Source organism: Somniosus microcephalus, chromosome 14 (assembly GCF_052327205.1).
Source record: "Somniosus microcephalus isolate GS21.2 chromosome 14, FLI_Smic_1.0, whole genome shotgun sequence".
Classification (NCBI taxonomy): domain Eukaryota; kingdom Metazoa; phylum Chordata; class Chondrichthyes; order Squaliformes; family Somniosidae; genus Somniosus; species Somniosus microcephalus.
In genome coordinates this window covers 1,082,278-1,109,918 of record NC_141000.1, presented here as the reverse complement: position 1 = coordinate 1,109,918, position 27,641 = coordinate 1,082,278, and the positions used below count along the sequence as shown (strand labels likewise).

At 44.8% G+C, this 27,641-nt stretch overlaps 1 protein-coding gene across 4 annotated transcripts in view; it reads right to left on the bottom strand.

Annotated features, from left to right (window-relative positions):
* dgkh (diacylglycerol kinase, eta) overlaps positions 1-27,641 on the bottom strand; it is a 532,784-nt gene that overhangs the window by 65,859 nt on the left and 439,284 nt on the right. For all 4 annotated transcript variants that reach the window (XM_086006091.1, XM_086006092.1, XM_086006093.1 and 1 more), the window contains 6 exons: positions 25,099-25,216; positions 24,795-24,905; positions 21,783-21,879; positions 8,514-8,621; positions 7,082-7,195; positions 4,551-4,685 (listed from right to left, as the gene is read on the bottom strand). In XM_086006091.1, the coding sequence (XP_085862217.1) occupies positions 4,551-4,685; positions 7,082-7,195; positions 8,514-8,621; positions 21,783-21,879; positions 24,795-24,905; positions 25,099-25,216 (683 nt within the window). The remainder of the gene's footprint in view (positions 1-4,550; positions 4,686-7,081; positions 7,196-8,513; positions 8,622-21,782; positions 21,880-24,794; positions 24,906-25,098; positions 25,217-27,641) is intronic.

Genomic DNA, 27,641 nt, shown 5'->3' with positions numbered 1-27,641 from the left:
GGGAAAGGCTATCGACTAATATCTGCTATTAATCCACTGACTCCCACAGCTACCTTGATTTCACTTCCTCCCACCCTGCTTCCTGTAAGGACTCTATTCCATTCTCCCAGTTTCTCCGTCTCCACCTCATCTACTCTGACGATGCCACCTTCCATACTAGTGCTTCTGACATGTCTTCCTTTTTCCTCAACCGAAGATTCTCCTCTACCGTGGTTGATATGGCCCTCGACCGTGTCTGTTCCATTTCCTGCACTTCTGCTCTCATCCCTTCCCCTCCCTCCCAGAACCACAATAGGGATCCCCTTGTCCTTACCTTCCACACCCCCAGCCTCCATATCCAACAGATCATTTTCTGCCACCTCCAGCACAATATCACCCTCAAACACATCTTCCCCTCACCTTCCCTTTCAGAATTCTGAAGGGACCCTGTCCACTCTTCCATCACCCCCAACATCCACTTCCCTTCCCACGGCCCTGTCCCATGCAAGCACAGGAGATGCAACATCTGTCCTTTCACCTCCTCCCTTCCCACCATCCAGGGCCCCAAACACTCCTTCCAGGTGAAACACTCCTTCCAGTGATTTATTTGTACTTCTTTCAATTTAGTATAGTGTATTCGCTGCTCATGATGTAGCTTACCCTACACTGGGGAGACCAAATGCAGATTGGATGGCCGCTTTGGTGAACACCTCTCTTCAGTCCGCAAACGTGACCCTGAGCTTCCGGTCGCTTGCCACTTTAATTCCTGTCCCACTCCCACTCTGACCTCTGTGTCCGCGGCCTCCTGCACCTTTCCCATGAAGTTCAACGTAGGCTCGAGGAACAGCACCTCCTCTTTCAATTAGGCACTTTACAGCCTTCCGGACTCAACATCGAGTTCAACAATTTCAGATCCTAACCACTGCTCCCACACTTTCAGACAGCAGGTGCTGGTAATGGTTCTACTGTTCCCATTACACCTCCCCTAGACTCATCTTTTATTTATTTACTTGTCTGATTACCACCCCCTTTTGCTTTGCCCTATCATCCCTTTTGCCTTTTAATCTCTCCTACCTTCCATCCTATCACAGACCTTCCATTTTGTTCTTTCCCCCCCACCTCCCCTTTCCCTGCCCTTGCTTAAAACCTGTTCCATCTCTAACATTTTCCGGTTCTGGCGAAAGGTCATCGACCTGAACCGTTAACTCTGTTTCTCTCTCCACAGATGCTGCCGGACCTGCTGAGTATTTCCAGCATTTTCTGTTTTTATTTAGATTTACAGGGGCGGGGGGGGGGTAATCAGTCCTGTTCTATGGGGGGGGGGTAATCAGTCCTGTTCTATGGGGGGGGGGTAATCAGTCCTGTTCTATGGGGGGGGGTAATCAGTCCTGTTCTATGGAGGGGGGGTAATCAGTCCTGTTCTATGGGGGGGGGGAGGTAATCAGTCCTGTTCTATGGGGGGGGGTAATCAGTCCTGTTCTATGGGGGGGGGGTAATCAGTCCTGTTCTATGGGGGGGGTAATCAGTCCTGTTCTATGGGGGGGGAGGTAATCAGTCCTGTTCTATGGGGGGGGGTAATCAGTCCTGTTCTATGGGGGGGGGAGGTAATCAGTCCTGTTCTATGGGGGGGGGTAATCAGTCCTGTTCTATGGGGGGGGGGTAATCAGTCCTGTTCTATGGGGGGGGGTAATCAGTCCTGTTCTATGGGGGGGGAGGTAATCAGTCCTGTTCTATGGGGGGGGGGGTAATCAGTCCTGTTCTATGGGGGGGGGGGTAATCAGTCCTGTTCTATGGGGGGGGGGTAATCAGTCCTGTTCTATGGGGGGGGGGTAATCAGTCCTGTTCTATGGGGGGGGGAGGTAATCAGTCCTGTTCTATGGGGGGGGGTAATCAGTCCTGTTCTATGGGGGGGGGGTAATCAGTCCTGTTCTATGGGGGGGGTAATCAGTCCTGTTCTATGGGGGGGGGGGGTTAATCAGTCCTGTTCTATGGGGGGGGAGGTAATCAGTCCTGTTCTATGGGGGGGGGGTAATCAGTCCTGTTCTATGGGGGGGGGATAATCAGTCCTGTTCTATGGGGGGGGGGTTAATCAGTCCTGTTCTATGGGGGGGGGTAATCAGTCCTGTTCTATGGGGGGGGGGGTAATCAGTCCTGTTCTATGGGGGGGGGTAATCAGTCCTGTTCTATGGGGGGGGGGTAATCAGTCCTGTTCTATGGGGGGGGGTAATCAGTTCTGTTCTATGGGGGGGGTAATCAGTCCTGTTCTATGGGGGGGGGGGGTAATCAGTCCTGTTCTATGGGGGGGGGGTAATCAGTCCTGTTCTATGGGGGGGGGTAATCAGTCCTGTTCTATGGGGGGGGGGTAATCAGTCCTGTTCTATGGGGGGGGTAATCAGTCCTGTTCTATGGGGGGGGGGTAATCAGTCCTGTTCTATGGGGGGGGGTAATCAGTCCTGTTCTATGGGGGGGGTAATCAGTCCTGTTCTATGGGGGGGGGGTAATCAGTCCTGTTCTATGGGGGGGGGTAATCAGTCCTGTTCTATGGGGGGGGGGGTAATCAGTCCTGTTCTATGGGGGGGGGTAATCAGTCCTGTTCTATGGGGGGGGGGTAATCAGTCCTGTTCTATGGGGGGGGGGTAATCAGTCCTGTTCTATGGGGGGGGGGGGGTAATCAGTCCTGTTCTATGGGGGGGTTAATCAGTCCTGTTCTATGGGGGGGGGTAATCAGTCCTGTTCTATGGGGGGGGGTAATCAGTCCTGTTCTATGGGGGGGGGTAATCAGTCCTGTTCTATGGGGGGGTTAATCAGTCCTGTTCTATGGGGGGGGGGGGTAATCAGCCCTGTTCTATGGGGGGGGGGGGTAATCAGTCCTGTTCTATGGGGGGGGGGTAATTAGTCCTGTTCTATGTGGGGGGGTAATCAGTCCTGTTCTATGGGGGGGGGGTAATCAGTCCTGTTCTATGGGGGGGGGGGTAATCAGTCCTGTTCTATGGGGGGGGGGTAATCAGTCCTGTTCTATGGGGGGGGGGGGGTAATCAGTCCTGTTCTATGGGGGGGGGGTAATCAGTCCTGTTCTATGGGGGGGGGGATAATCAGTCCTGTTCTATGGGGGGGCTCTTTCCCCATATCCCAGCAATCTGAGTACACGTCGAAGCATTAAAAATATTAAGTACCTGAATACCCTAGACCACTAACGTTCGACTGCCCAGCTATCCCAACACATTAGGAATATGCCCATGTGCCTGAATGGTGTGAAGCTGTAAACAGATCCAACTGCACATTGCAAATTGCTAGCATCTATTTTCTCCACTAGTGACAGAAGAATACGCTCTTTATCATTTAATCACATCCTTCAGATTATTGGTTCTTTCCAGATGCATTTTAAAACTAAAACAATGCAAGACAACAGTAAATGCTGTAGCCATTTCCAAAAAATGGTTAAATAATCTGCTATATTTACAGGGGGCATTAGTGTATCACGGGGGAACTCATACCAAGCTCTGCTTACAGTACACAGTGAGCTTTCAGACAGCGCACGCATGGCACACTGTATTTGGTGGCTTTTTTACTGCCTTCTTGCCCACAGTCAGCTGCCCATATGAAACAAGCACAAATGTGTAGGAATGGCCTGGCCTGCAGCAGAGGCTTCTTAAAGGCGAGTCGCGCTTTGATTGCTGACTACACAATCAGATTTTTTTTTGGCTTATATTCTCTAGTTTCACTGATAAATTTTGTTTTGCTGTTTAGGCCTCATTTTGTTTTTTTTTTTGCATTGTAAGACTTTTATTTCCAACTCTGGTCATTAATTATGGGCATTTTCTTCCCTGGCCCCCACCCCTGTGTTTTCTATGTTTTAACCAAATATCTGCTTCGCTAGTCTCTCCACCTAACTGAAGTCCCTCATCTCTGGTACCGTTCTAGTAAATGGTACTAACTGTCACACTTGTGTGTCCACTTCTCAATTATAAAAGCAAATATCCACATTTATATTGATAACTACCTATGTAAACTTGTCACATTGTAATTACATCCTCCTGCCAGTGGTGGTGCTGTACAGCCTCCTAGCTTTTTAGCCTGTCCTGCAGACTAAGGCCTAGAAATTCATCTCGAGCGATATCGGATTGGCCGCCCGTCATACGCAGCTCCTGATATTCAATTGACTGCGTATAACGGCCAGCCGATCCGATCCTGCCCGTTATACGTCACCTTCCGAGACAAATTTCTAGGCCTAACTCCTGTGCGCCAACCAATTCTACTTCTCTGCTTCCCTAATGTCTAAGTTTTTTACTCTAAATCATATAAAATCAATGTAAATTTATGTAAAAATAAGGACAGAATATATGACTTCAAAATGGGAACTGAATTACCTCTGTGTGCCCTGATCCATCTGTCCACTACCCTCGAACCCCACTTCACCTGAAACTATGTATTGGTCTTCATTCCCAATGTGCAACATCACAGAGGGTCAAATAGTAAACTATAATGCTCCTTCAATGCTGTACTCTGGCAATGTTATAGGAAGCAAAACAATGTCTTCAGTGATTTAGAAATAAATTCACTTGCATACTTACTCGGTCTCTTGTCAGCATCTGTGCTCTGTTTTTGTGCACGATTTTGATAACCCCAGGTGGCTGGATCCATGCCTCTCCGTCTACCTGTATCGGTACGCCCTCATCTCCCAGAATGGTGATCTTCACAGACCGACACTGCAGAATATTGGGTCACTTTAATCTTGGTATTTACACACAATCAGACTATGACAACTGAATAAACAGCATTAGGAATTTTAATCAAAAACTCTTGTCAGCAAGGCAGCAGCCACTGTGGAACACTGAGGGTGTTCTTTAGGAACAGGAAGAGTAATTAGGGAACAATCAGAGTAGATATAGTGTATCAAGGGAAAGAGCCTGATGGGGAAAAGGGAGGCTATTGTAATTTGAGATAATCGCCGTACCTCAGTCCTGTACTGATGAGCATGTGACTCTGGGAGTCTTTCTGGCACTTGGCTTAAGGCTCCATCTTTTGCAATAGTGGATCATCTCTCTCATATCAGTATTCAGGATTACTTCTAGGTAACTGAACTCCTGGCAGCATCCATGATATCATAAGGAGTGGAACCTCTGGGGATTACTGAGCTCAATGGGGATCAATTAATCTGATTAGTATCTAACAGCATTGTAAATGCGTTCAAGGGTAACGTATTTACGATTTCACTACACACTTCATCAATCTGGCAATCAGATTTACGGTACCCCAGTAAGAATCAGGCAAAGCTCAAAGGAATGAGTGATAAACTAACTGGGATATATTGCTGAAGATACCTCAGTTTAGGGAAAATGGAAGAAAAATGAGGGTAAACTAAATAAGCAGTATCCAAAATTGATGAACAGGTCAAATAAAATAACATTGATACCCTCATCTAACTTAACGCTGTTAATGCAGTGGAGGAGCTTGTGGAAGTCATAAAGAACTCCAAGACCTTCTCACCATCTATCAGAGTCTGTAAGATCGACCTGGAGAATGGCACTTTTGTTTTCAACCTGTATCCGCCCAACTTCCACCTCTGTAACATCGCCCATCTCCGCCCCTGCCTCGGCTCATCTGCTGCTAAAACCCTCATCCATGCCTTTGTTATCTCCAGACTCGACTATTCCAATGCTCTCCTGGCCGGCCTTCCACCTTGCACCCTCTGTAAACTTGAGCTCATTCAAAATTCTGCTGCCTGTGTCCTAACTCGCACCAAGTCCCGCTCACCTATCACCCCTGTGCTTGCTGACCCGTGTCCTAACTCGCACCAAGTCCCGCTCACCTATCACCCCTGTGCTTGCTGACCTACATTGGCTCCCGGTCCGGCAATGCATAGATTTTAAAATTCTCATCCTTGTCTTCAAATCCCTCCATGGCCTCACCCCTCCCTATCTCTGTAACCTCCTCCAGCCCCACAACCCTCCGAGATCTCTGCGCTCCTCCATTCTGACCTCTTGCGTATCCCCGATTTTCATCACTCCACCATTGGCGATGTGCCTTCAGCTGCCTGGGCCCTAAGCTCTAGAATCCCCTCCTTAAACCTCTCCATCTCTCTACCTCTCTTTCCTTCTTTAAGACATTCTTTAAAACCTACCTCTTTGACCAAGCTTTTGGTCACCTGTCCTAATGTATCTTTATAAGAGCTCGGTGTCAGATTTTGTTTGCTAACACTCCTGTGAAGCGCCTTGGGACATTTTACTGCATTAAAGGCGCTATATAGGGTTGTGAATCTTTGAATTCTCTACCCCAGAGGGCTGTGGATGCTCAGCCGTTGAGTATATTCAAGACAGAGGTTGATAAATTTTTGGGAACTAACGGAATTAAGGGATATGGGTATCGTGCGGGCAAGTGGAGTTGAGGCAGAAGATCAGCCATGATCTTGTTGAATGGCGGAGCAGGCTCGAGGGGCCAAATGGCCGACTCCTGCTCCTATTTCTTCTGTTCTTATATAAATGCAACAAGTTGTTGTTGTTGCATGAACTTGAGCTCTTGCTGGAACTTGAGGTGTCAGTGATGCATGAAGTATTAGATAAGATTAACGTTTCCTCTGGGAATATTATCCAGTGCTCCACACTGCCATGGTACAGGCTGTGCTCTTCAGCACGTTTGGTGATGTTTGGAGGCAATGCAGGCACTGGTCAGAAATTCCACTGTTGGCAGGATGTCTGGAATTTTCTGTGCCCCAGCAACGACCATGGCTGATGATGAATCGTATCAGCAGACATAGGTATCAACACAAGAATGGGATGCAAAAGAAAATGCAATCCAAATTCAGACTTTAATGCAGCTAATCAGGTTGCACAGTGAAATCTTTTCAGCAAAAAAAAAGCACAAAAGCTTTAACAAAACAACATTATCCTGGGAAAACAGACAAAGGGAGAAAAAGAGCTGAGGTGCAAGATGAGAATGAGGCAGCGAGGACTTAAAGAGGTCATATTTCCATAAAGCTATACAAGGGTTCCAAACCCTTAAACAGTCTTTACCCAATAGAATAGCAGATAAATCATTTTATCTGGAGATTAAACAATGACAATTATTTTCAAATATCAGAGCATCTTAAGAGCAACCTACCCACCTGGGCTATTCTGTGATGCTGCAGCTTGATAACTCTCGATACTGCCATCTGCATACTTCCAAATACAGCCACCACTTCCAAGATCTTGTCATCAAATGAGGGTGCACCAAAGATCTAAAAGGACACAGAATTCACAACTCTGGGAAGGACAGAATAGCTGCATGACAAAACACCTTGAACCCTTTTCTGATGGAGCAGGCATTCCCTATGAAAGGAATTATAAGGGGGAACTTTTCAAATTTGCTCTCCCATCACAGCAACACACATCAAGAATGTGACCCTGGAGGACAGCGTACTCGGCTGGCGGCCCAAGCCATTCCTCGTCCATTTAAATTAAACTCTGTACTGACGGGCAAAGTCATAAAACTATCTGACTACTTCCACTGTACAAAGTGGCAAGAACTTGGTTAGGGGTACTTTTTAAACCTTTATATTTACCAGCAGACAGAAATGTTAATTTGAAGGGTATGTACAGGAAACTTTCGATTAACCGGCCCCTAAATAACCAGAACGCTCTATCCACCGGCAAAATTCAGGAGTCGGTTCAAATAACTTTTATTACTTTTATTACTTTTTTTACTCCATTTGTTGCTGTGCAAGGGTGTAGCTGAAGCTGTTGCTAAGCTACAGAGACGCTGGCAACTTGTGCCGATTGTTTTGAAGCAGGTTTGTTGCTTTATACGGAGCTCTGAGCTCCGTATCTTTTACTATAGCGTTTGGTTATCCGGAATTGTTGATGAACCGGCAACACGTCGCTCCCGTCCGTGCCGGATACCAGAAAGTTTCCTGTAGTTGGCTGGTGTTTTTTTGTTGGAATGCAATTAGCTAGATTTTTTTTGGTGTCATGCGACTGGAGAAAATTGAAATATGATAGATATGATTGACAAATAGATGTGATCGAGAGAGCGAAATAGTACTTGAGTCAGACATTGAAATGGTTATCGGACTGTTTCCAGTGTTTCGGCATCTCTCTAAGCATTATTACAATATCTTTTAAAATAAAATGTATATCCTGCAAAGAAACATTTATTAACAATGCAATCGGCAATAGCAAGAGTATGGCATGCTGGGAAGTACAGAGACACTTACGAGTGTTCAGGCAAGCACTATATGGGACTGTAGCATCCTGACTATCTACAACATTGTTTAGAAAGCGCGTCCACTTGTACAATATTCAGGCTCTCAATACAGACTACAGTTCAATCCCAGTATTTTCTAGAAGGGCCTACAACTGTGGCAGCAGTTCCTGAACAATAATATTATAGTATTTAATGCTTGAATTCTGCAGTCCATGAAGCATTTTGGCAATTTTCCAATCAGTGGTGGATGCAGTTGGTTTAGGACCAAATGAGGAGAGCAGAAAAGCCTCGAGGTCAAGGATCAATTATTTTGTTATTGACAGAAGGATCCGTCTCTTCCTCACGCAACTTACATCGTCCTCTTTCGTCCCGCCCCAAAAGTTCGTTCCTCCGGCGTAGCTGGGAATGTTTAATACAGCAATGCCCTGGAGACTGGGTAAGGGAATGTATTGTCCATCACACTGTAACACACAAAATAAACTGGGTGAAAAAAGAACACTCTTTATTTCAACAGTTAAATAATGCATATCCATTTTCCATTCTATTCAAATTAAGGTTGGGGGCGGTAACAGTCAGGTGTCACTCAGGGGCATTGCTTATGTCTCCCTCTAAAATGTAAGAAATGTAGTTTACAATGTGAAGGATAGTCACAGACTTCAGGGGACATAAACTGGTGAAATGAGCAGACACATAGCAGATGAAATTTAACACAGAGAAGTGTGAAGTTATACATTTTGGTAGGAAGAATGTTGAGAGACAATTTAAACTAAATGGTACAATTTTAAAGGGGGGGGGCGAAGGAACAGAGAGACCTGGGGGTGTCTGTACACAAATCTTTGAAGGTGGCCGGACAAGTTGAGAAGGCTGTTAAAGAAACATACAGGATCCTGGGCTTTATTAATAGAGGAAAAGAGTACAAAAGCAAGGAAATTGTGCTAAACATTTATAAAACACTGGTTAGGCCTCAGCTGGAGTATTGTGTTCAATTCTGGGCACCACACTTTAGGAAGGATGTCAGGACCTTGGAGAGGATGCAGAGGAGATTTACTAGAATGGTACCGGGGTGAGAGACTTCAGTTTTATGGAGTGACTGGAGAAGCTGGGAGTTTTCTCCTCAGAGCAGAGAAGATTAAGAGGAATAATGAATGGTTTTGATAGAGTAAATATGACAACAGTCAGTAATCAGAGGAAACAGATTTAAGATGATTGGTAAAAGAACCAGGGGCAACATGAGGAGAATTATTTGTACACAGCGAGTTATGATGATCTGGAATGCACTGCCTGAAAGGGTGGTGGAAGCAGATTCAATAGTAACTTTCAAAAGGGAAAGAGTGGGGGAGTGCGACTCCTTCTGTGCTGAACAGAAATGATACAAAATATGGTCGACAACAAGTCAATTTCTACGCCAGTTTTCAAAATGCCTGCTCAAGGCAGTGTAGTACAGGATTTCTAGGGAGCAAAGGTTTTCACGTTTAGAATCTTCTCTTAGATTTAAAATAAATTGACTGGGGTCACAAGTTAGATGTCAATCTATTTCTACAAAATCATTTAAAACTTTTAGATCAGGGCTCAAGAAGCCTGAAGAAAGAGACAAATACACAGTATTCCTCCATGTTGAACACCACTTGGAAGATGCACTGAGGGTAACAAGGGCACAGAATGTACTCTGGGTGGGGGACTTCAATGTCCATCACCAAGAGTGGCTCAGTAGCACCACTACTGGCCGAGCTGGCTGAGTCCTGAAGGACATAACTGCCAGTCTGGGCCTGCGACACGTGGTGAGAGAACCAACACAAGGGAAAAACCTACTTGACCTCATCCTCACCAATCTACCTGTCGCAGATGCATCTGTCCATGACAGCATTGGTAGCAGTGACCACCGCACAGTCATTGTGGAGATGAAGACCCATCTTCACACTGAGGACACCCTCCATCGTGTTGTGTGGCACTACCACTGTGCTAAATGGGATAGATTCAGAACAGATCTAGCAGCTAAAAACTGGGCATCCATGAGGCGCTGTGGGTCATCAGCAGCAGCAGAATAGTATACCACCACAATCTGTAACCTCATGGCCCGGCATATCCCTCACTCTACCATTACCACCAAGCCAGGGGATCAACCCTGGTTCAATGAGGAGTGTAGAAGAGCATGCCAGAAGTAGCACCAGGCTTACCTAAAAATGAGGTACCAACCTGAAGAAGCTGCAACACAGGACTACATGCATGCTAAAAAGCGGAATCAGCATGCTATAGACCCGGCTAAGCGATCCCACAATCAACAGATCAGATCAAAGCTCTGCAGTCCTGCCACATCCAGTCGTGAATGGTGGTGGACCATTAAACAACTAACGGGAGGAGGAGGCTCCATGAATATCCCTGACGTAAGAAAACTACGAGGCACTTGGTCTGAGTATTAAACAAGGCTTTAATCAACTGTTTTTCAACATGGAGATCTAGTTGTGTCCTTCACTAGTTCCTGTTAAAGAATGTCCTGAGCAAGCTGGGCCCATGCCCGAGTATTTATACTCTCCCTGGACAGCGTCACCAGCAGGCCGCCCAGTATTATTTCATAAGTCTTTCCACATGAATGACAAGATTCATGAATATCCCCATCCTCAATAATGGTGGAGCCCAGCACGTGAGTGCAAAAGACAAGGCTGAAGCGTTTGCAACCATCTTCAGTCAGAAGTGCCAAGTGGATGATCCATATCGGCCTACTCCCGAGGTCCCCGCCATCACAGAAGCCAGTCTTCAGCCAATTCGATTCACTCCACGTGATATCAAGAAACGGTTCAGCGCACTGGATAGGCTATGGGCCCCGACAACATCCCGGCTATCGTGCTGAAGACTTGTGCTCTAGAACTAGCCGCACCTCTAGCCAAGCTGTTCCAGTACAGCTACAACACTGGCATCTATCCGACAATGTGGAAAACTGCCCAGATATGTCCTGTCTACAAAAAGCAGGACAAATCCAATCTGGCCGATTACCGCCCCATCAGTCTACTCTCAATCATCAGCAAAGTGATGGAAGGTGTCATCGACAGTGCTATCAAGTGGCACTTACTCACCAATAACCTGGTCACTGATGCCCAGTTTGGGTTCTGCCAAGACCACTCGGCTCCCGACCTCATTACAGCCTTGGTCCAACCACGGACAAAGGAGCTGAATTCCAGAGGTGAGGTGAGAGTGACTGCTCTTGACATCAAGGCAGCATTTGACAGAGTGTGGCATCAAGGAGCCCTAGTAAAACTGAAGTCAATGGGAATAAGGGGGAAAACGCTCCACTGGCTGGAGTCATACCTAGCACAAAGGAAGATGGTTGTGGTGATTGAAGGTCAATCATCACAGCCCCAGGACATCGCTGCAGGAGTTCCTCAGGGCAGTGTCCTAGGCCCAACCATCTTCAGCTGCTTCATCAATGACCTTCCCTCCATCATAAGGTCAGAAGTGGGGATGTTCGCTGATGACTGCACAGTGTTCAGCGCCATACACAACTCCTCAGATAATGAAGCAGTCCATGCCCACATGCAACAAGTCCTGGATGACATTCAGGCTTGGGCTGATAAGTGGCAGGTAACATTCATGCCACAGAAGTGCCAGGCAATGACTATCTCCAACAAGCAAGAGTCTAACCACCTCCCCATGACATTCAATGGCATTACCATCGCCGAATCCCCCACCATCAACATCCTGGGGGGTCACCATTGACCAGAAACTTAACTGGACCAGCCACATAAATACTATGGCAACAAGAGCAGGTCAGAGGCTGGGTATTCTGCAGTGAGTGTCTCACCTCCTGACTCCCCAAAGTCTTTCCACCATCTACAAAGCACAAGTAAGGAGTGTGATGGAATATTCTCCACTTGCCTGGACAACACTCAAGAAGCTCGACACCATCCAGGACAAAGCAACCCGTTTGATTGGCACCCCATCCACCACCTTAAACATTCACTCCCTCCACCACCAGCGTACCGTGGCTGCAGTGTGTACCATCTACAAGATGCACTGCAGCAACTTGCCAAGGCTTCTTCGGCAGCACCTCCCAAACCCGCGACCTCTTCCACCTAGAAGGACAAGGGCAGCAGGTGCATGGGAACACCAGCACCTCCAAGTTCCCCTCCAAGTTACACACCATCCTGACTTAGAATTTTATCGGCGATCCTTCATCGTCGCTGGGTCAAAATCCTGGAACTCCCTCCCTAACAGCACTGTGGGAGTACCTTCACCACACGAACTGCAGCGGTTCAAGGCGGCGGCTCAAGGGCAACTAGGGATGGGCAATAAATGCTGGCCTTGCCAGCAACGCCCACATCCCATAAGCGAATAAAAAAAAACACAATTATATAGATATTTATATAGAGATAGGCAGACAGATAGACAGGGGACTGTTGGGTCTTGTAGCTGAAATGATTTCAATGTAGGAGCACTTCTTTTAAATAATTTAAGTTTAGTAGGCCAGCAACTTAATACTCATTTACATTCTCATTTGTCAAATGCAGGTCTCCTCTACATACTATCATATGAGCACCCAGTCAACTCTCCAGACAGAAGGTTGTGAATGAACCTTCAATGAACTTACATGGACCAGCCCTTCGATATTAGGTGTGTCTGCCTCCAATGCTCAGCACCACATCTAACCAGTGCTATTTCTGACACAGTCCTACGTTAGCACCTTCAATATTTTAACTTTATTGTAACTTCAAAGTCATGATATAGCCCCTGCCCTTATTAGTTGGTTTGGGCCCAAGTCTTGCCAATGGAAATGACTGGTATATCCATCGTCAATCTTCACAGTTTACCTTCTGGAGGAGATACAATCTAGCTTACATGCAGTTTCGTCCACATCCAGGCATTATAGAAGAAAGACTTGCAATTATACAGCGCCTTTCACAACCTCAGGAGCGCTTTACAAGCAACTTTTGAAGTGTAGTTTCTGTTGTAATGTAGGAAACGCAGCAGCTAATTTGTGCAGTGCAATGTCCCACAAACAACAATGAGATAAATTACCAGATAATCTGTTTTAGTGATGTTGGTTGAAGGATAAATATTGACCAGGGCACCAAGGGATAACTCGCCTACTCTTCGTCGAAATAGTGCCATGGGATCTTTTATGTCCACCTGAGAGAGCAGACGGGGCCTCGGTTTAACATCTCATCCTAAAAACGGCACCTCCGATAATGCAGCACTCCCTCAGTACTGCACTGGAGTGTCAGTCTGGATTATGTGCTCAAGTCTCCATAGTGGGGTTTGAACTCACAGCCTTCTGACACAGAGGCGAGGCTGCTACAACCGAGGCACTGATATACCAGTCATTTCCATTGGCAAGGCTTGGGCCCAAACTAACCTTGTAAGTTGTAAAACTTTTAACCAATTGATAAAGTCCCAACAAGCCCTTTTCAGATTATTCACCCAACCTCACCCCAACTCTTAATCTCATCTATCTGCAGAAGTTCTTTTTGCCTCTTGACCACATTTACACTGCCTGTTTCAGTGGCCTTCCACACATCTCTCAGCTTCTGGGTGAAAAAGTTTGATCCACCTTCCTTCTTGGTCCTCACCTGATGCTACTTGAACCCTTTAACTCACTGAATAAGGTGCTTGAATCTAATTTTGCAATATCCTTTATAACCTTGAAAACTTCAATTAAGTAACAAAAAAGTCTCTTCTTTACCAAAAAACAAACATAAAATCCAAATTCATGACACACAGAATCATCTTGGTTGCTCCCTTCAATATCCTCTCAAGGGTAATAATATCCTTCCAGTGAATAAGTGACTGGAACTGCACACTGTATTTCACATGGGTCTAATGTAACACCTTACACAGTAACAATACAACCTCTTTTAATTTGTATTCTCTACCAATGCAATCCAATACCTTATTTACCACTTTTATAACAGCTTCACACGGTGCTGACAATTTCATAGACATATCCACGAAAAGTCATAGATTTCTTTCCCGATCAGCACGGTTCCAATGCTCCATTTAAGGCATACTCCCACTTATAGTTCGTTGCTCCCATACTAATTTTACATTTAGTAGATTGTGTCCACTGGTCGGTGAGATGGTAAAATGAGGGCATAAATTAAAATAGCCACAAAGAGAATTAAAGGGAAGGTGAGAAAGATAAAATCAGACAGAAGTTAGAATGTGGATTTCTCTTCCGCAATATGTTGTTGAAGCAGAATCTCTAAATTATCTTAAAATGGGATTAAGATAGCTATTTGAAAACGAGGAATGTTAAAGGGTATAGGGAGCAAGCAGGAACGTGTTGATGAGGCTAGGTGGATCATGCAGAGAACACCACTGGCGCAGACTGATGGGCCGAACAGCCTGTTTTTGTGCTGTAACGCTCTGTGATTCTATGGATTGAACCTGCCACCTACTGGCCCAGTTATCTAAAAGAACTCTTTCATTCTAGATGTAGTCGCACAGTTCTTTTTAATTTGCCCTGCTTTCTATTTTGGTATATTGCATACTTGGAGACTTAGCTTACAATACCACCCTCCCATCTAAGTTACTTATATCCATAATGTATTAAAAACCTTACATCTGTGCACACTTCCTGCCTATATAACTGACTTCCTGTTGTCTTGTTTATGTCACTTTTTGTGTCAGTTTTTCCCCATTATAAATCCTATATTTACAATAGATTTTGGCTGTGTAAATAAGTCACTCTGCTGGATTGCACAATCTGATTATTAGGTTCCCACAGATTGCTCCACTAAACTTTGAAATATTCAAAATAAGGCTTTATAAAACTTAAAAAACATACATTCTCAAAATGACAAAATATCTGCAGTAAAATCCTGCACCTCCTCTCCCTGGGGGGTAAAAATCTCCCAGCTCCTCTCCCCGGGGGTAAAACTGCCTCAGTTCCCAGAATAACTCCTCCCCCTCGCCCACACCCCAGCTCATTGAGATAGAGGATCAGCCATGATCTCATTGAATGGCGGAGCAGGCTCGATTGGCCGAATGGCCTACTCCTGCTCCTATTTTTCTATGTTCTATGTTCTCATCTCTTGCTGTTTTAATATCTTTTTCCTCATAATAATGCAACACCTCTGAGGTGCTGAGCTTTAAGCGGGGGGGGGTGGGGGGAGGGGTGTGGGGAGGCTACTTCAGAACTGAGAGATTGTAACCTTACACGTGATCTCACAACTTGGAGGAAAACCTTGCACCAATGAGGTCAGAAATGGACAACACAATCCACATTGGCCTTGGGATCCAAGTCAGATAAACTATAATGTGAAGGAATAAGCAATATACATATTCAGAAAAATACACCATCTTATGAAAGAATTCTGATTTTATTAAAACATGACATACTGGGCTTGAAAATCTAAAAGCCCCAACAATGGAAAAGCTGTAAACAGCATACAGGCTATTAAGATAAGATAAGTTGTTGACACTGAATCAATAGCCTTATTGAAGCAGGAGGTTGGAGGTTCCTGAAAGTCTGAAGCCTTGGAAAGAACACAATGGTATACCCTGTTACAGTGTCTTAAACCAACACTTCGGAAAGAATCACATAAATTAAAGAAACATATGCCTCCGTAAAAATGACATCAAATGAAATACGAGAGACATAATTCTTAATACAACCAGTTGAGGTAACTAAGAAGACAATGGTGCACCTGGTTGAGGTGTTTTTTAATTTACACGTCGTAAAAAGATACAAACAGAAGACTTTGGTAAGAATGACATCAAATAGATGCACCAGCCATCACATTGTTTTTGTGTTAAGCTTGAGACACCTACACAGGAGACATAATTCTTAATGCTACAAGCTGATCTAACTGTAAAAATAGCAGGGGCCAGCAGAAAAATTACTAGAGATAATTAGCTTACATCAGCAGAAAACTTCAAAGGAAATACCACTGAGAAAGGGTATAAAAATTGAACTTTCACATGGGAAGACAGATTCGCTTGAAGGGGCAAAGCGATTCTCGGCTTCAGAGGAAAGCTCTGTAAGTCTACAACTCTTTGTATCTCGGGGATCAAGGTATCAAAGGTATTTGATTTTGGTGGATATCCTGGAATAAGACTAAGAAATGTAAAAATGTAACAAAGTTAAGATTTGAGAATAAGGATCTCTGATAATAAGATTGTAAAAGCTTTTTGTATTTGGAACTGTTAATGTTGCGATTGAAATACTTACTGTAATTACATGTTGGTTCTTTAATAAATCTATATAATTTTAGAATTGTCTCACATAGTACATCTGTATCAAACTCGCGAACTCAATCTCTGTGCACTCTTTGGCGAGGAGTTGCAGAATTCTGGGGGAGTTTTCCACACCCTCATAAAATCCAGAAGGTTACAATCTAGCTAAACTTATTGGGCCAGAAATTCGGGTCCCCACGATGGAGTACTCATGCGTAGGCCCAACGAAAGTGCCGGTTTCGTGCATGCACTGTGCATGCGCGGGAAACCGGAACTTCCGTTCCCTTAAAGGAAGGGGTTCACAGGTCGAACGCGTGCGCCGGAGAGGTAGCGCGTACGCCTGGAACTTCAGTTTTTTTTGCAGATTTCTCCAGGAGGGTAAGTCTCCAGCAGCTATGCTTTTAAAAAGCAGTCGCAAGGCCTGCTTTTAACAAGGTAAGTGGTGAATTAAGTAAAATTAAAACATTTTTTCCACAGGTTTATTATTTTTAAATACTTTAAAGAAAGGTAAGTTTATTTTTAGCCCCGTTAGAAACTGTAATTAATTTTTTCAAAAAATAACTATTTTAAACAATAATTTAAATGTATGTAATTTATAGTTATTATAAAAATGTGATTTAAAAAAAAAATTATTTGAAGTTTTAGCTATGTTTTGGGACTGAACTGTATTCATAGATTTGACAGGTCTTCCTGTCAAATCTATGAATACAGATTCCCTGCTACCATTGGCTCTCCATGGCCCACGTGATCCCAGGGGATGCTTCGAACTAACTGCGCCCCTGGGATACGCAAGCACTGCGAGCCGGCAGTTGGAGCAGGCCCAGGATCGGAATCCCACGCGGGCCCACAGCACAACGGCTGGCGTGCTAGGTAAGTGCAGGTCGGAGGCTTGCACCTGCGGGAAGCCTCTGACCCGAATTTCTGGGCCATTAAAAGTGCTCTCTGGAGGTCGGTAACATCTTCAGGTTGTTCCTTTCCTTTAGGGAGAGATAGTCTGGACCTTTAGACCCAATTAAGCGTCTTTAGGATTCGGCTACCTCAAACTTTAGTTGTAAGTGAACGTCTGGGGAATACACCTGATCAGGGGTAGCCCTAAAGGGGCTAGGACTAGTAATAATCCCTTCAATAATACCTCTGATACCTCTAATAACTATAAAACGTTAACCCTGTTTCTCTCTCCACAGATACTGTCTGACCTGCTGAATATTTCCAGCATTTTCTGTTTATATTATAAACTATAATACCTGCCATGATTCTGGTGAAGTATTTGACCGTAGTATATTTGGACCTGACAGAAAAGTCAACCTCATGCTCAGGCATAGAAACAGCAAAATTCTTTCCTTAACATGTCAGTGAGATGAGAGGAAGTGTTTGGGGAGGGGAGGAAAGTTCAAGTGCTTCCTTACAAGACTCTCGCTTGCTTTTCCTCCCCCTCATTTGGCCCTACTCCAAGTCTGATCTAGAATCTTCATAGTCTGACCCCACTGGTTACGAAACAGTACATCACTCTCTAAGTGATAACAAACAACTTACATTTATATAGCATCTTTAATACAGAAAGACATTCGAAGGCGCTCATTAGTACTAGTGTCTCATCCCCTTGCTTACTCTTTGACTTCTAAATCTGCATGTTTCAAAGCGAGCTGTGTCTATTCAACATTGGCCCATTCATGAAAGACTTACTCACATTATCCACTTTATATTCCAAAAGAGAGGGTCGCTGAAGGCACTCAGTGAGCAGCTGAATCCTTCAGGAAGGCAGTGATGTTCATAACAGCTAGTCTTAGAAACTATAGGGTAGGAACGTTTAAAAACTGAGCTGGATTTCCACTCCTGAATCCCATCCCTCAATCCCTATTGGAAGTACATCTGTGGAGATGCTGGATGAGGACAGGAATGTATTTCATTCTAATAAATTCCTGTAATCAAATCACCTGCCAACAATCAACGTCTTGGTTCATACATGAAGAATGGTCGCTTAGAAAATCATGAGACTGTAACCCAGCAACTAAGGATGGGCGATAAACTCAACCTTGCCAGAGTTGACCATATCCTGAGGTCAAATAAAAATAGGCGTCAAAAACTTCAGCAGAATGGGGAGTGAAGATAAAATGGACAATGACGGAAGTGCGGGGGGTGGGGGGGGAGGCTGAGGAAACATTGGATATGTCCTGTTTACCTGGGAAAGGACTTATTGCAGCTGGTACCAATCTTAAACTTCTTAGAAAGAACTTGTATTTCTGTAGCGTCTTATCAGACCTCTCAGAAACACCCCAAATCACTTCACATACAATGTTTTAAGAACATAAGAAATAGGAGCAGGAGTAGGCCATTCGGCCCTTCGAGCCTGCTCCGCCATTCAATGAGATCATGGCTGATCTTCTGCCTCAACTCCATTCACCGGCCCTATCGCCATATCCCTTGATGCCCTTACTAGTCAGAAATCTATCGACTTCTGTTTTGAATATACCCAATGACTGAGCCTCCACAGCCCTCTGGGGTAGAGAATTCCAAAGATTCACCACCCTCTGTGTGAAGAAATTTCTTCTCATCTCAGTCCTGAATGGCCTACTCTTTATCTTGAGGCTGTGGCCCCTGGTTCTAGACTCCCCAGCCAAGGGAAACATTCTCCCACCATCCACCCTATCAAGCCCTGTAATAATTTTGTATGCTTCAATGAGATCCCCTCTCATTCTTCTGAATTCAAGAGAATACAGGCCTAGTTTACTCAATCTCTTCTCATACGACAGTCCCGCCATCCCAGGAATCAATCTCGTGAGCCTTCGTTGCACGTCCTCTATGGCAAGTATATCCTTCCTTAGGTAAGGAGACCAAAATTGTACACATTACTCCAGGTGTGGTCTCACCAAGGTCATATATAATTGGAGTAAGACCTCTTTACTCCTGCACTCAAATCCTCTTGTAATGAAGGCCAGCATACCATTTGCCTTCCTAATGGCTTGCTGCACCTGCACATTCACTTTCAGTGACTCATGTACAAGGACAACCAGGTCCCTTTGAACATCTGCATTCCCCAATCTTTCACCATTTAGAAAATACTCTGCCTTTCTGTTTTTTCTACCAAAGTGGATAACTTCACATTTATCCACATTATATTCCATCTGCCATGTTCTTGCCCACTCACTGAGCCTGTCGAGATCCTCTTGAAGCTTCTTCACATCCTCTTCGCAACTGACACTGCCACCTAGCTTTGTAACATCAAAAAATTTGGAAATGTTACCTTTAGTCCCCTCATCCAAATCATTGATATAGATTGTGAATAGCTGGGGCCCAAGCACCGATCCTTGCGGTACCCCACTAATCACAGCCTGCCATCCTGAAAAAGACCCGTTTATCCCTACTCTTTGTTTTCTGTCTGTTAACCAATTCTCAATCCATGCTAGTATATTACCCCCAATTCCATGTGCCCTAATTTTGTTCACCAACCTCCTGTGTGGGGCCTTATCGAAGGCCTTCTGAAAATCCAGATACACCACATCTACCGGTTCCCCTTTGTCTACTCCACTAGTTACATCCTCAAAGAACTCCAATAGGTTTGTCAAAAAGGATTTCCCTGTCATAAATCCATGTTGACTCTGCCCAATCTTACTATTAGTTTCTAAGTTCCCAGTTATTGCATCCTTTATAATAGATTCCAGCATTTTCCCAACTACTGATGTGAGGCTAACAGGTCTGTAGTTCCCCGTTTTCTCTCTCCCTCCTTTCTTAAATAGCGGGGTTACATTTGCTATCCTCCAATCTGCAGGAACCGTTCCAGAATCTATAGAATTTTGGAAGATGACAACCAATGCGTCCACTATTCTAATGGCCACCTCTTTCAAAACCCTAGGATGTAGGTCATCCGGTCCTTGAGATTTATCAACTTATAGGCCCATTAATTTTGCTAGTAGTTTTTTTACTAATAATAATTTCTTTAAGTTCCTCATTCTCGCCACACCCTTGGTTTTCTTGTATTTCTGGAAGGGTTTTTGTGTCTTCCTCTGTGAAGACAGAAACAAAGTATTTATTTAATTTCTCTGCCATTTCCTCATTCCCCATTATAAATTCTCCCGTCTCTGACTGTAAAAGACCTACATTTACCTTCGCCAGTCTTTTCCTTTTCACATACCCATAGAAGCCTTTACAATCTGTTTTTATATTTTTCGCTAGTTTGTGCTCATATTCCATTCTCCCTTTCTTTATCAATTTCTTGGTCCCCCTTTGCTGATTTCCAAAAAGATCCCAATCCTCAGGCTGACCGCTTTTTCTGGCAACTTTATAAGCTTCCTCCTTTGACTTAATAAGCTTCTTCCTTTGACTTAAAAGTGTTTTACTTTGAAGTATAGCCATTGCAAACCCAACGGCAATTTTCACACAACAAGATCCTACAAACAGCAATTGGATGAATTGGATGACCTGGTTTTTGGCGGTGTTGATTGAGAGAGGAATGCTGGCCAGGACAGCTCCTGGCTTTTCTTCCATTAGTGCCATGGTATCTTTTACATCCACCTGAACAGGCAGACAAGACTTCGATTTAATGCCAAATCTAAAAGGCTGCATCTCTGATAGTATTGCCTTCAAGAGGGGGCTGAACCGATTCTTGACAGGGGCAGAGATCGCCTCATATAGAAGGTAAGTGTCTTTATAGATAACACTCAATCCATGTGATCTCCTGGACTGGTTTCGCTCACCAGAGGGGGTCGGAAAAGGAAATTTTCCAGAGTACTTTTTTGTTTATTGGCCATGAGTTTTTTCGTTGCTTTTTTGCCTCTCCCAGACAATGACATGGCTACAGGGTGGGGTGGTAAGGAAGAGTATAATCATAAAGCTTCAGTCATCGCGGGGCGGGGCAGGCTTGATGGACCAGCTGGCCTCTTCCTGCCCGTCAATAGAATAATAAAACAACGGAAGGTGCCTTTGAAACTTTTCACCAGGAACAGAGGACTGGAATGAACAGTTACCACAAACTGGAGAATAGAGCTGAGCAGGTGCGATGCTGAACAGGAAATATATGCATGGGAGGAAGCCACATTAGATATTGTGATTACTGCCTGGAGAGTTCTCATGCAATTCTTAAAGGGACAGGAGCACAACTTCTCATGTTTAGAATGCTGACTTGGGGGGCAAAACCAATGATATATGGAGAGGACCTGAAAACGAAGGAGAATAAAGGTAACAATACTATCTTAATTCCAACAGTTTCAGGTATTGGAACACAAATGCCTGGCATTACAAACCACAAACTTTGTCACACTGAACTTTTAAACAGTCCCAACGCAGTTAGTTATTGAGAGAACTCTTCAGGTAAAACTCCCCTGATAATGACACCCACATTTTACAAGTGCATTCGTTATTAAAGGGATTTCATGACTTTTTAATGTGATTGTATCACTTGAATGGACAGGGTCTTGCTGTGGTTTGACTGGTTTAACACTGTGGAAGGTACAAAGCATTACCTCAAGTTGCACCTTTTGTTCTAAGTTCTTATAGGTTCGCTGGAGTAACTCTTTGGTGCCAAGCACACCATACCACATCATATTCTTGGTCCGGCTTCTAAACAAAAAAATTGAGAAAATATTCAGAAAGGCACAGTTTCACTAATATTTCATACTTTATTTTTGTGGCCACATATGAAACAAAATAGGCATTGCCACTAACTGACCATTGATCTCAGGTCAAAAAATTATTGATTCCTCTGTATCAATGCAGAATTTTATGAAGGCTATGGTGTGTCAGCTATTTTCAGTTCTACCGATTGTATTTCTTTTAGTGAGCGTGGAGGACATTATTCATCATTCGGAAAAGGTCTGATGGCATTGTAAATTTTTTTCACTGTGAAAGGTGGGAAAGTAAGCTGTGAGGAGGACGCAAAGATGTTGACTGAGTGGGCAAGAAGATGGCAAATGGAATACAATGTGGGGAAGTGTTAAGTTATCCACTTTGGTCAGAAAAACAAAAAAGCAGAATATTTTTTGAATGGTGAGACTGGGAAATGCTGGTGTTCAGAGGGACCTGGGTGTCCTTGTACATGAATCAGTGAAAGTTAACATGCAGGTACAGCAAGCAATTAGGAAAGCAAATGGTATGTTAGCTTTTGTTACAAAGGGATTAGAGTATAAGAGTAAAGGGCCTAGAAATTCGGTGGGGTTAGCGCCCAATTAGAGGCGTTAGAGGGCCTTGCGCCGGAATTATAGCCGCGATCGAAATTGCGTTGGGCCCTACCATCGGCGTTAGCCGGTAGCGCTGCGCCGGCACCGATGACGTCATCGGTGTGCGCAGCGTCCCGGTTGCCGTGGTAACGCGGCCGGACGCCCAAATTCAGTTGCGGCCGCCTCGCCCGTGGCAGCCGCAACCAACGATTGTTCAACGGGATGTTGCAGCACGTAGCGCCGGCGCATTAAGGTGGAGCGGCGGCCGGCCGCTTTCCCGGCGGCCGCCTGCCCGCACCTCCCTCCCCGGACTCCTCCACCACCCCCCCGCGGCACTGATGTGTGTGGCCCGCGAGCCCGGCACTTCTCCGAGGTGCCGGGCTCATTTGTCGGGCGAATCGACCGGTCAGCGGTCGGCTGCAGGCAGCTCCTCCTTAACAGAAGGAGGAGGCCTGCAGTACCCCAGCCTGCCGCACCGCATCGGGTGCCGCAGCAGGGGATTAACGCCGCAAACCTGCATTCAGCGCCCATAGCGAGGCGCTGAAACCCTCCATTAGCGCCCGCAGCCGTCTGGGCGCGGGGCAGCTGAATTTTTGGCGGGCGCAGCGGCAATTATCGCGGGCGCAAAATTTCGGGCGCAAAAGCCCTGGCGGAGGCAAACCTAATTTCTAGGCCAAGAAGTCTTACTACAATTATACAGGGCATTGGTGAGGTCACACCTGGAGTATTGTGTACAGTTCTGGTCTCCTTACCTAAGGAAAGACATACTGGCCTTAGAGGGAGTGCAACAAAGGTTCACCAGACTGATTCCTGGGATGAGAAGAATGCCCTATGAGGAGAGATTGAGTCGACTAGGCCTATATTCCTTAGTGTTTAGAAGAATGAGAGGTGATCTAATTGAAACTTATAAAATTCTTAAGGGGTTTGACAGGGTTAATGCTGAGAAAATGTTTCCCCTGGCTGGGGAATCTAGAACACAGGATCATAGTCTCAGAATAAGAGGTCGGCCATTTAGGGCTGAGATGAGGAGAAATTTCTTCACTCAGAGGGTGGTGAATCTTTGGAATTCTCTACCCCAGAGGGCTGTGGAGGCTCAGTCGTTGAGTATATTCAAGACAGAGGTCGATAAATTTTTGGGAACTAAGGGAATTAAGGAATATGGGGATAGTGCGGGAAGGTGGAGTTGAGGTAGGAGATCAGCCATGATCTTGCTGAATGGCAGAGCAGGCTCAAAAGGCCAAATGGCCGACTCCTGCTCCTATTTCTTATGTTCTTATACTGATTTCAAACAGATTGGTTAAAATGTTGCACTGAGGCTTTCTGGTAGCTTCCACTGTATTAATGAGGTTCATCTCTCTCCGCCATACTGGGAGTATTTTTGCGAGACTCTGCTCCCTAACACTAAGCCTCACCAGTTGTGAGCATGGCAGTGGAGAGCGGGCTACAAAACTCCAGCCCCGATGATATAATCCGTGCGCATCACTAGCAAGGTTCTGGGTTTCATGATACATAGCTTCGTTTCATTTGTGCTGAAATTGATAGATCATCATCTGACTCTTCCAATTCTTCAAAGACACAGTTTATTCATGTCTCTCAAGTCCATCAACAGCCAATGTCGCTTAATTTTTATGGCTTGATACTCAATCCTTTTGCATCCCCTGATGTCCTTGGCCTCACTATCTCCCCTTCAAATGGAATTCCCGCATCTCCTCCATTGGTAAATCTACCTACAAGGAGCTCGGTTTTCTTTTTTATGCTAAACATTATTTTTCCGCTCAACAACTCTCTTATCTCCATGAGGCTCGCATGTTGAGTGCTGCTCTCCTGTCTGGGCAGGTTCTCTTAGCAATCCTCTTGCAGTTCTGCATGAGGTCCAAGGTAAAGCTTGCCAGCTAATGGGTGGCCTTCCTCTGGCATCCAGCGCCTAAACTCTCTCCATTACAAACTTTTTTCTCTACGTTATCAATATTATTATAGTAAGTAATTGTCTGCACCATCATCCTTTTTGTCATTTAATCTCTCCTGCCCTCCACCCTATCACAGCCCTTTTGTTCTTTCCTCTCCTTCCTGGATGGGATGCTTGCTTATAAACGGTTAAATCTCTAACTTCTTCCAGTTCTGATGAAAGATCATCGACCTGAAACGTTAACTCTGTTTCTCTCTCCACAGTTGCTGCCTGACCTGCTGAGTATTTCCAGCATTTTCTGTTTTTATGCCTGATTTTATAGTTTTACTCTGTAGTGTAGTGTTCTGCATTACGAGCCATGGCCCCTCACCTTGATTTCCCAATGTAAAAAAAGTTGAAAGCTATGTAGATACCTGCATTTCTCAGGGTGCTCCTCACGCTTGTTATTAAATTCCAAGGAGATCTTTGCATCTAATCCAATTCCAAAATAATTGTTCATAACACACTTTTCAGTATAACCGTCTCTGGAATTAAAAAAAACATATATCTTTTGTTAAAAAACATTAATGCATTCTTACAATATGCTAGCACATATTCACCCATTAACAGTAACTTTACAAAAAAAATGTATCTGGCAATTTTACAACAATAATACAATTAATATGTGTATAAAGATCAGTAACTATTAAGATTGGTATAACAAAGAACACTTCTTACAGTGAGTCTGGATCAGGGTCAATGAAAGGCGTTGCTCCAAAAGGATCGATGTTGGCTAGTAACATTTTGCTGATGATCGAACTTCCAGCGATGGAGGCAGCAAGTCCAGCTCGTAAACCTGTGTTAATACACACATATATTGTTCGGTAGCAAGAAACCTGTCATAAATCTCAACTTCTACAAGAAGTAACTCGAAGTACTACTGAACGGCCAGCTGAGGGCGCTGTCCGAGGAGTATAAATACTCGGGCGTGGGCCCACCTTGACCAGAGACAATCTGGAAACAGGAAGCTAGTGACTACTAACTGGACCTCCATGTTTTGTTACAAGTCGATTAAAGCCTTGCTTTATGTACAACCAAGTGCGTAGTGAGTCTTTATTACGTCAAAACCTATACAGCTAAATTTTGCCAGGCAAGGTTCTTGACACAGAGCCTTGCTCGATGGTAGCACAGATCAAAGAATCGGATACAGAGGTCAACAAGCCTGATGCACAGGTCATTAAAATTAGGCTGCATACAGACCACAAGATGTCCAGACGTGATTGACGGTTGAATTACCCAATCATCTCCATTCTGGCCAGGAATAGTGGTGTCACTATATGCAGCCACTGCTGAAACCTTCATCCAGGCCTTTGTCACCTCTAGACTCAACTATCCCATCGCTCTCCTGGCCGGCCTCCCATCTTCCAACCTCCATAAATTTCAACTCATCCAAAGCTCTGCTGCCCAGATCCTAACTCGCACCGCCAGAATGGAGATGATTGGGTAATTCCCCATCAATCACGCCTGGAGGCCGCACTGCTGTAAGTGACTGGGATTGATATTATGCACCTAATTTGTGTTATGTAACTATCTTCCACTCACTGCATTTTGCTGGAGAAATAATCCTGCTGTACTCGGGAGACTCTGTTTGCTGTAGTTTCGGTCATGAGTTCGGAAACTCTGTAAGTGAAAGCCACGACTCCCGCCTCATCTCCAACACATTGGCTGACACAGTGGTGTCAATATTCACTCTGTTAAAATTAATCAGTGAAAAAGCAGAGCCTGGCTGATCTCTGTGCTCGATTCCCTGGTTTGTGCTGACAGTGGGCGGCCTCCCCTTTACCTTGTAGTGCATTAGGTGTTAACATCAGCCTTTACAATTGACTAAGTGACCTGGTAGTATAGTGGTCACTACATTAGCATCCTGTGTCAAGGGGGATGTAGAAGCCAGGTTGGTCTTGGAGATTCTCGACACACAAGCTCTTGGATTTTGGTCAGGCTGGCTGGAAAAGGTGGAGGCCAAGGGAAGGAGAGAGAAACAGCATTCAGAAGAGAGCTGACGTGACTCACTCCTGCACACACCTAGCTGACTGAATGTGATCAGGGTGGACAGAAAGGGCATCTCGAGGGAGGTTTCAGCCTATCCTCCCATCCAGAATAAGGCCATGGTGTCCATGACGGAGGCTTTAAACAGGGAAGAGAGCTATTCAATAAGAATAAAAGATAAAGCTGAACTAAATAGCTTGGTATAGGAGGGAGTGTGTGAGGGGAAGAAGAGGAGATGGGCAAGGGCACCGTTCTTTCACCAGCAGCTTTGGGCTCAACGTATCCTCTCTCTGGCAGCTTTAAAGGGCCTACCTAAAATGCAGACAATTTCCACCCAATTCTCTGTGGGCAAAGTCCACAGCACAAAATGTCCCACAGGTGTACACTAATGGTCATTAAGTGGGTAACCTCACTCAAAAGAGGCCATTACGGGATTAGGAATAAATGGTTGCTAGTCTTCTGAGGCTGTGGTAGATTGGGGGGGGGGTGGTGGAGCTATGCTTTACATTGGTTATAGTATTATGCACATTATGCACAGGACATCACAGTCACAGTTTCCTGATATTCGCTCCCAAGCGGAAGAAGCTCCGCACCTGGAGCATGTGATCGGAAAACCCATTCCCTAGCAACAATCTCTTCTCAGTGCGCCCCAGACTATAATTCCCTAAAAGTGCTAGGCTATGTGGGATAACAATACGAGCCGCCTCAGCAGAAATCAATTAAAGAAACTAACAACAACAATTTATATGGTGTCTGTAACGTAGTAAAATGTCCCAAGGCCCTTCACAGGAGTGCTAGCAAACAAAAATTGACATCGAGCCACATACGGAGATATTAGGACAGGTGACCAAAAGGGTGGCCGAAGAGGTAGGTTTTAAGGAGTGTCTTAAAGGAGAGAGAGGTGGAGAGGCTCAGGGAGGGAATTCCAGAGCTTAGGGCTGACATTGCAAGTTAGAAAAAAATCCCTCTAGATCGCAACCTCCTTGATAGAAGCTTCATCCAGCGATTAAAATTCTCAAGATGTAACACAGAATGAAATTAGCATAACATTAGAAGTAGAGAAAGTAGCCCAGAAATCAACTTTGTTGCTTACATATTTGAGGCTGCACAGCTCTGTGCCCATGCATGAATTTAGAGATGGGAGATCAAATTAAAAGAGGGCATTTTGGTGCATAGAAACCAGCCCGCTGGGCACTGAGGGGTGTGACCAAAATTCCACCGTAAACTCCACGGTG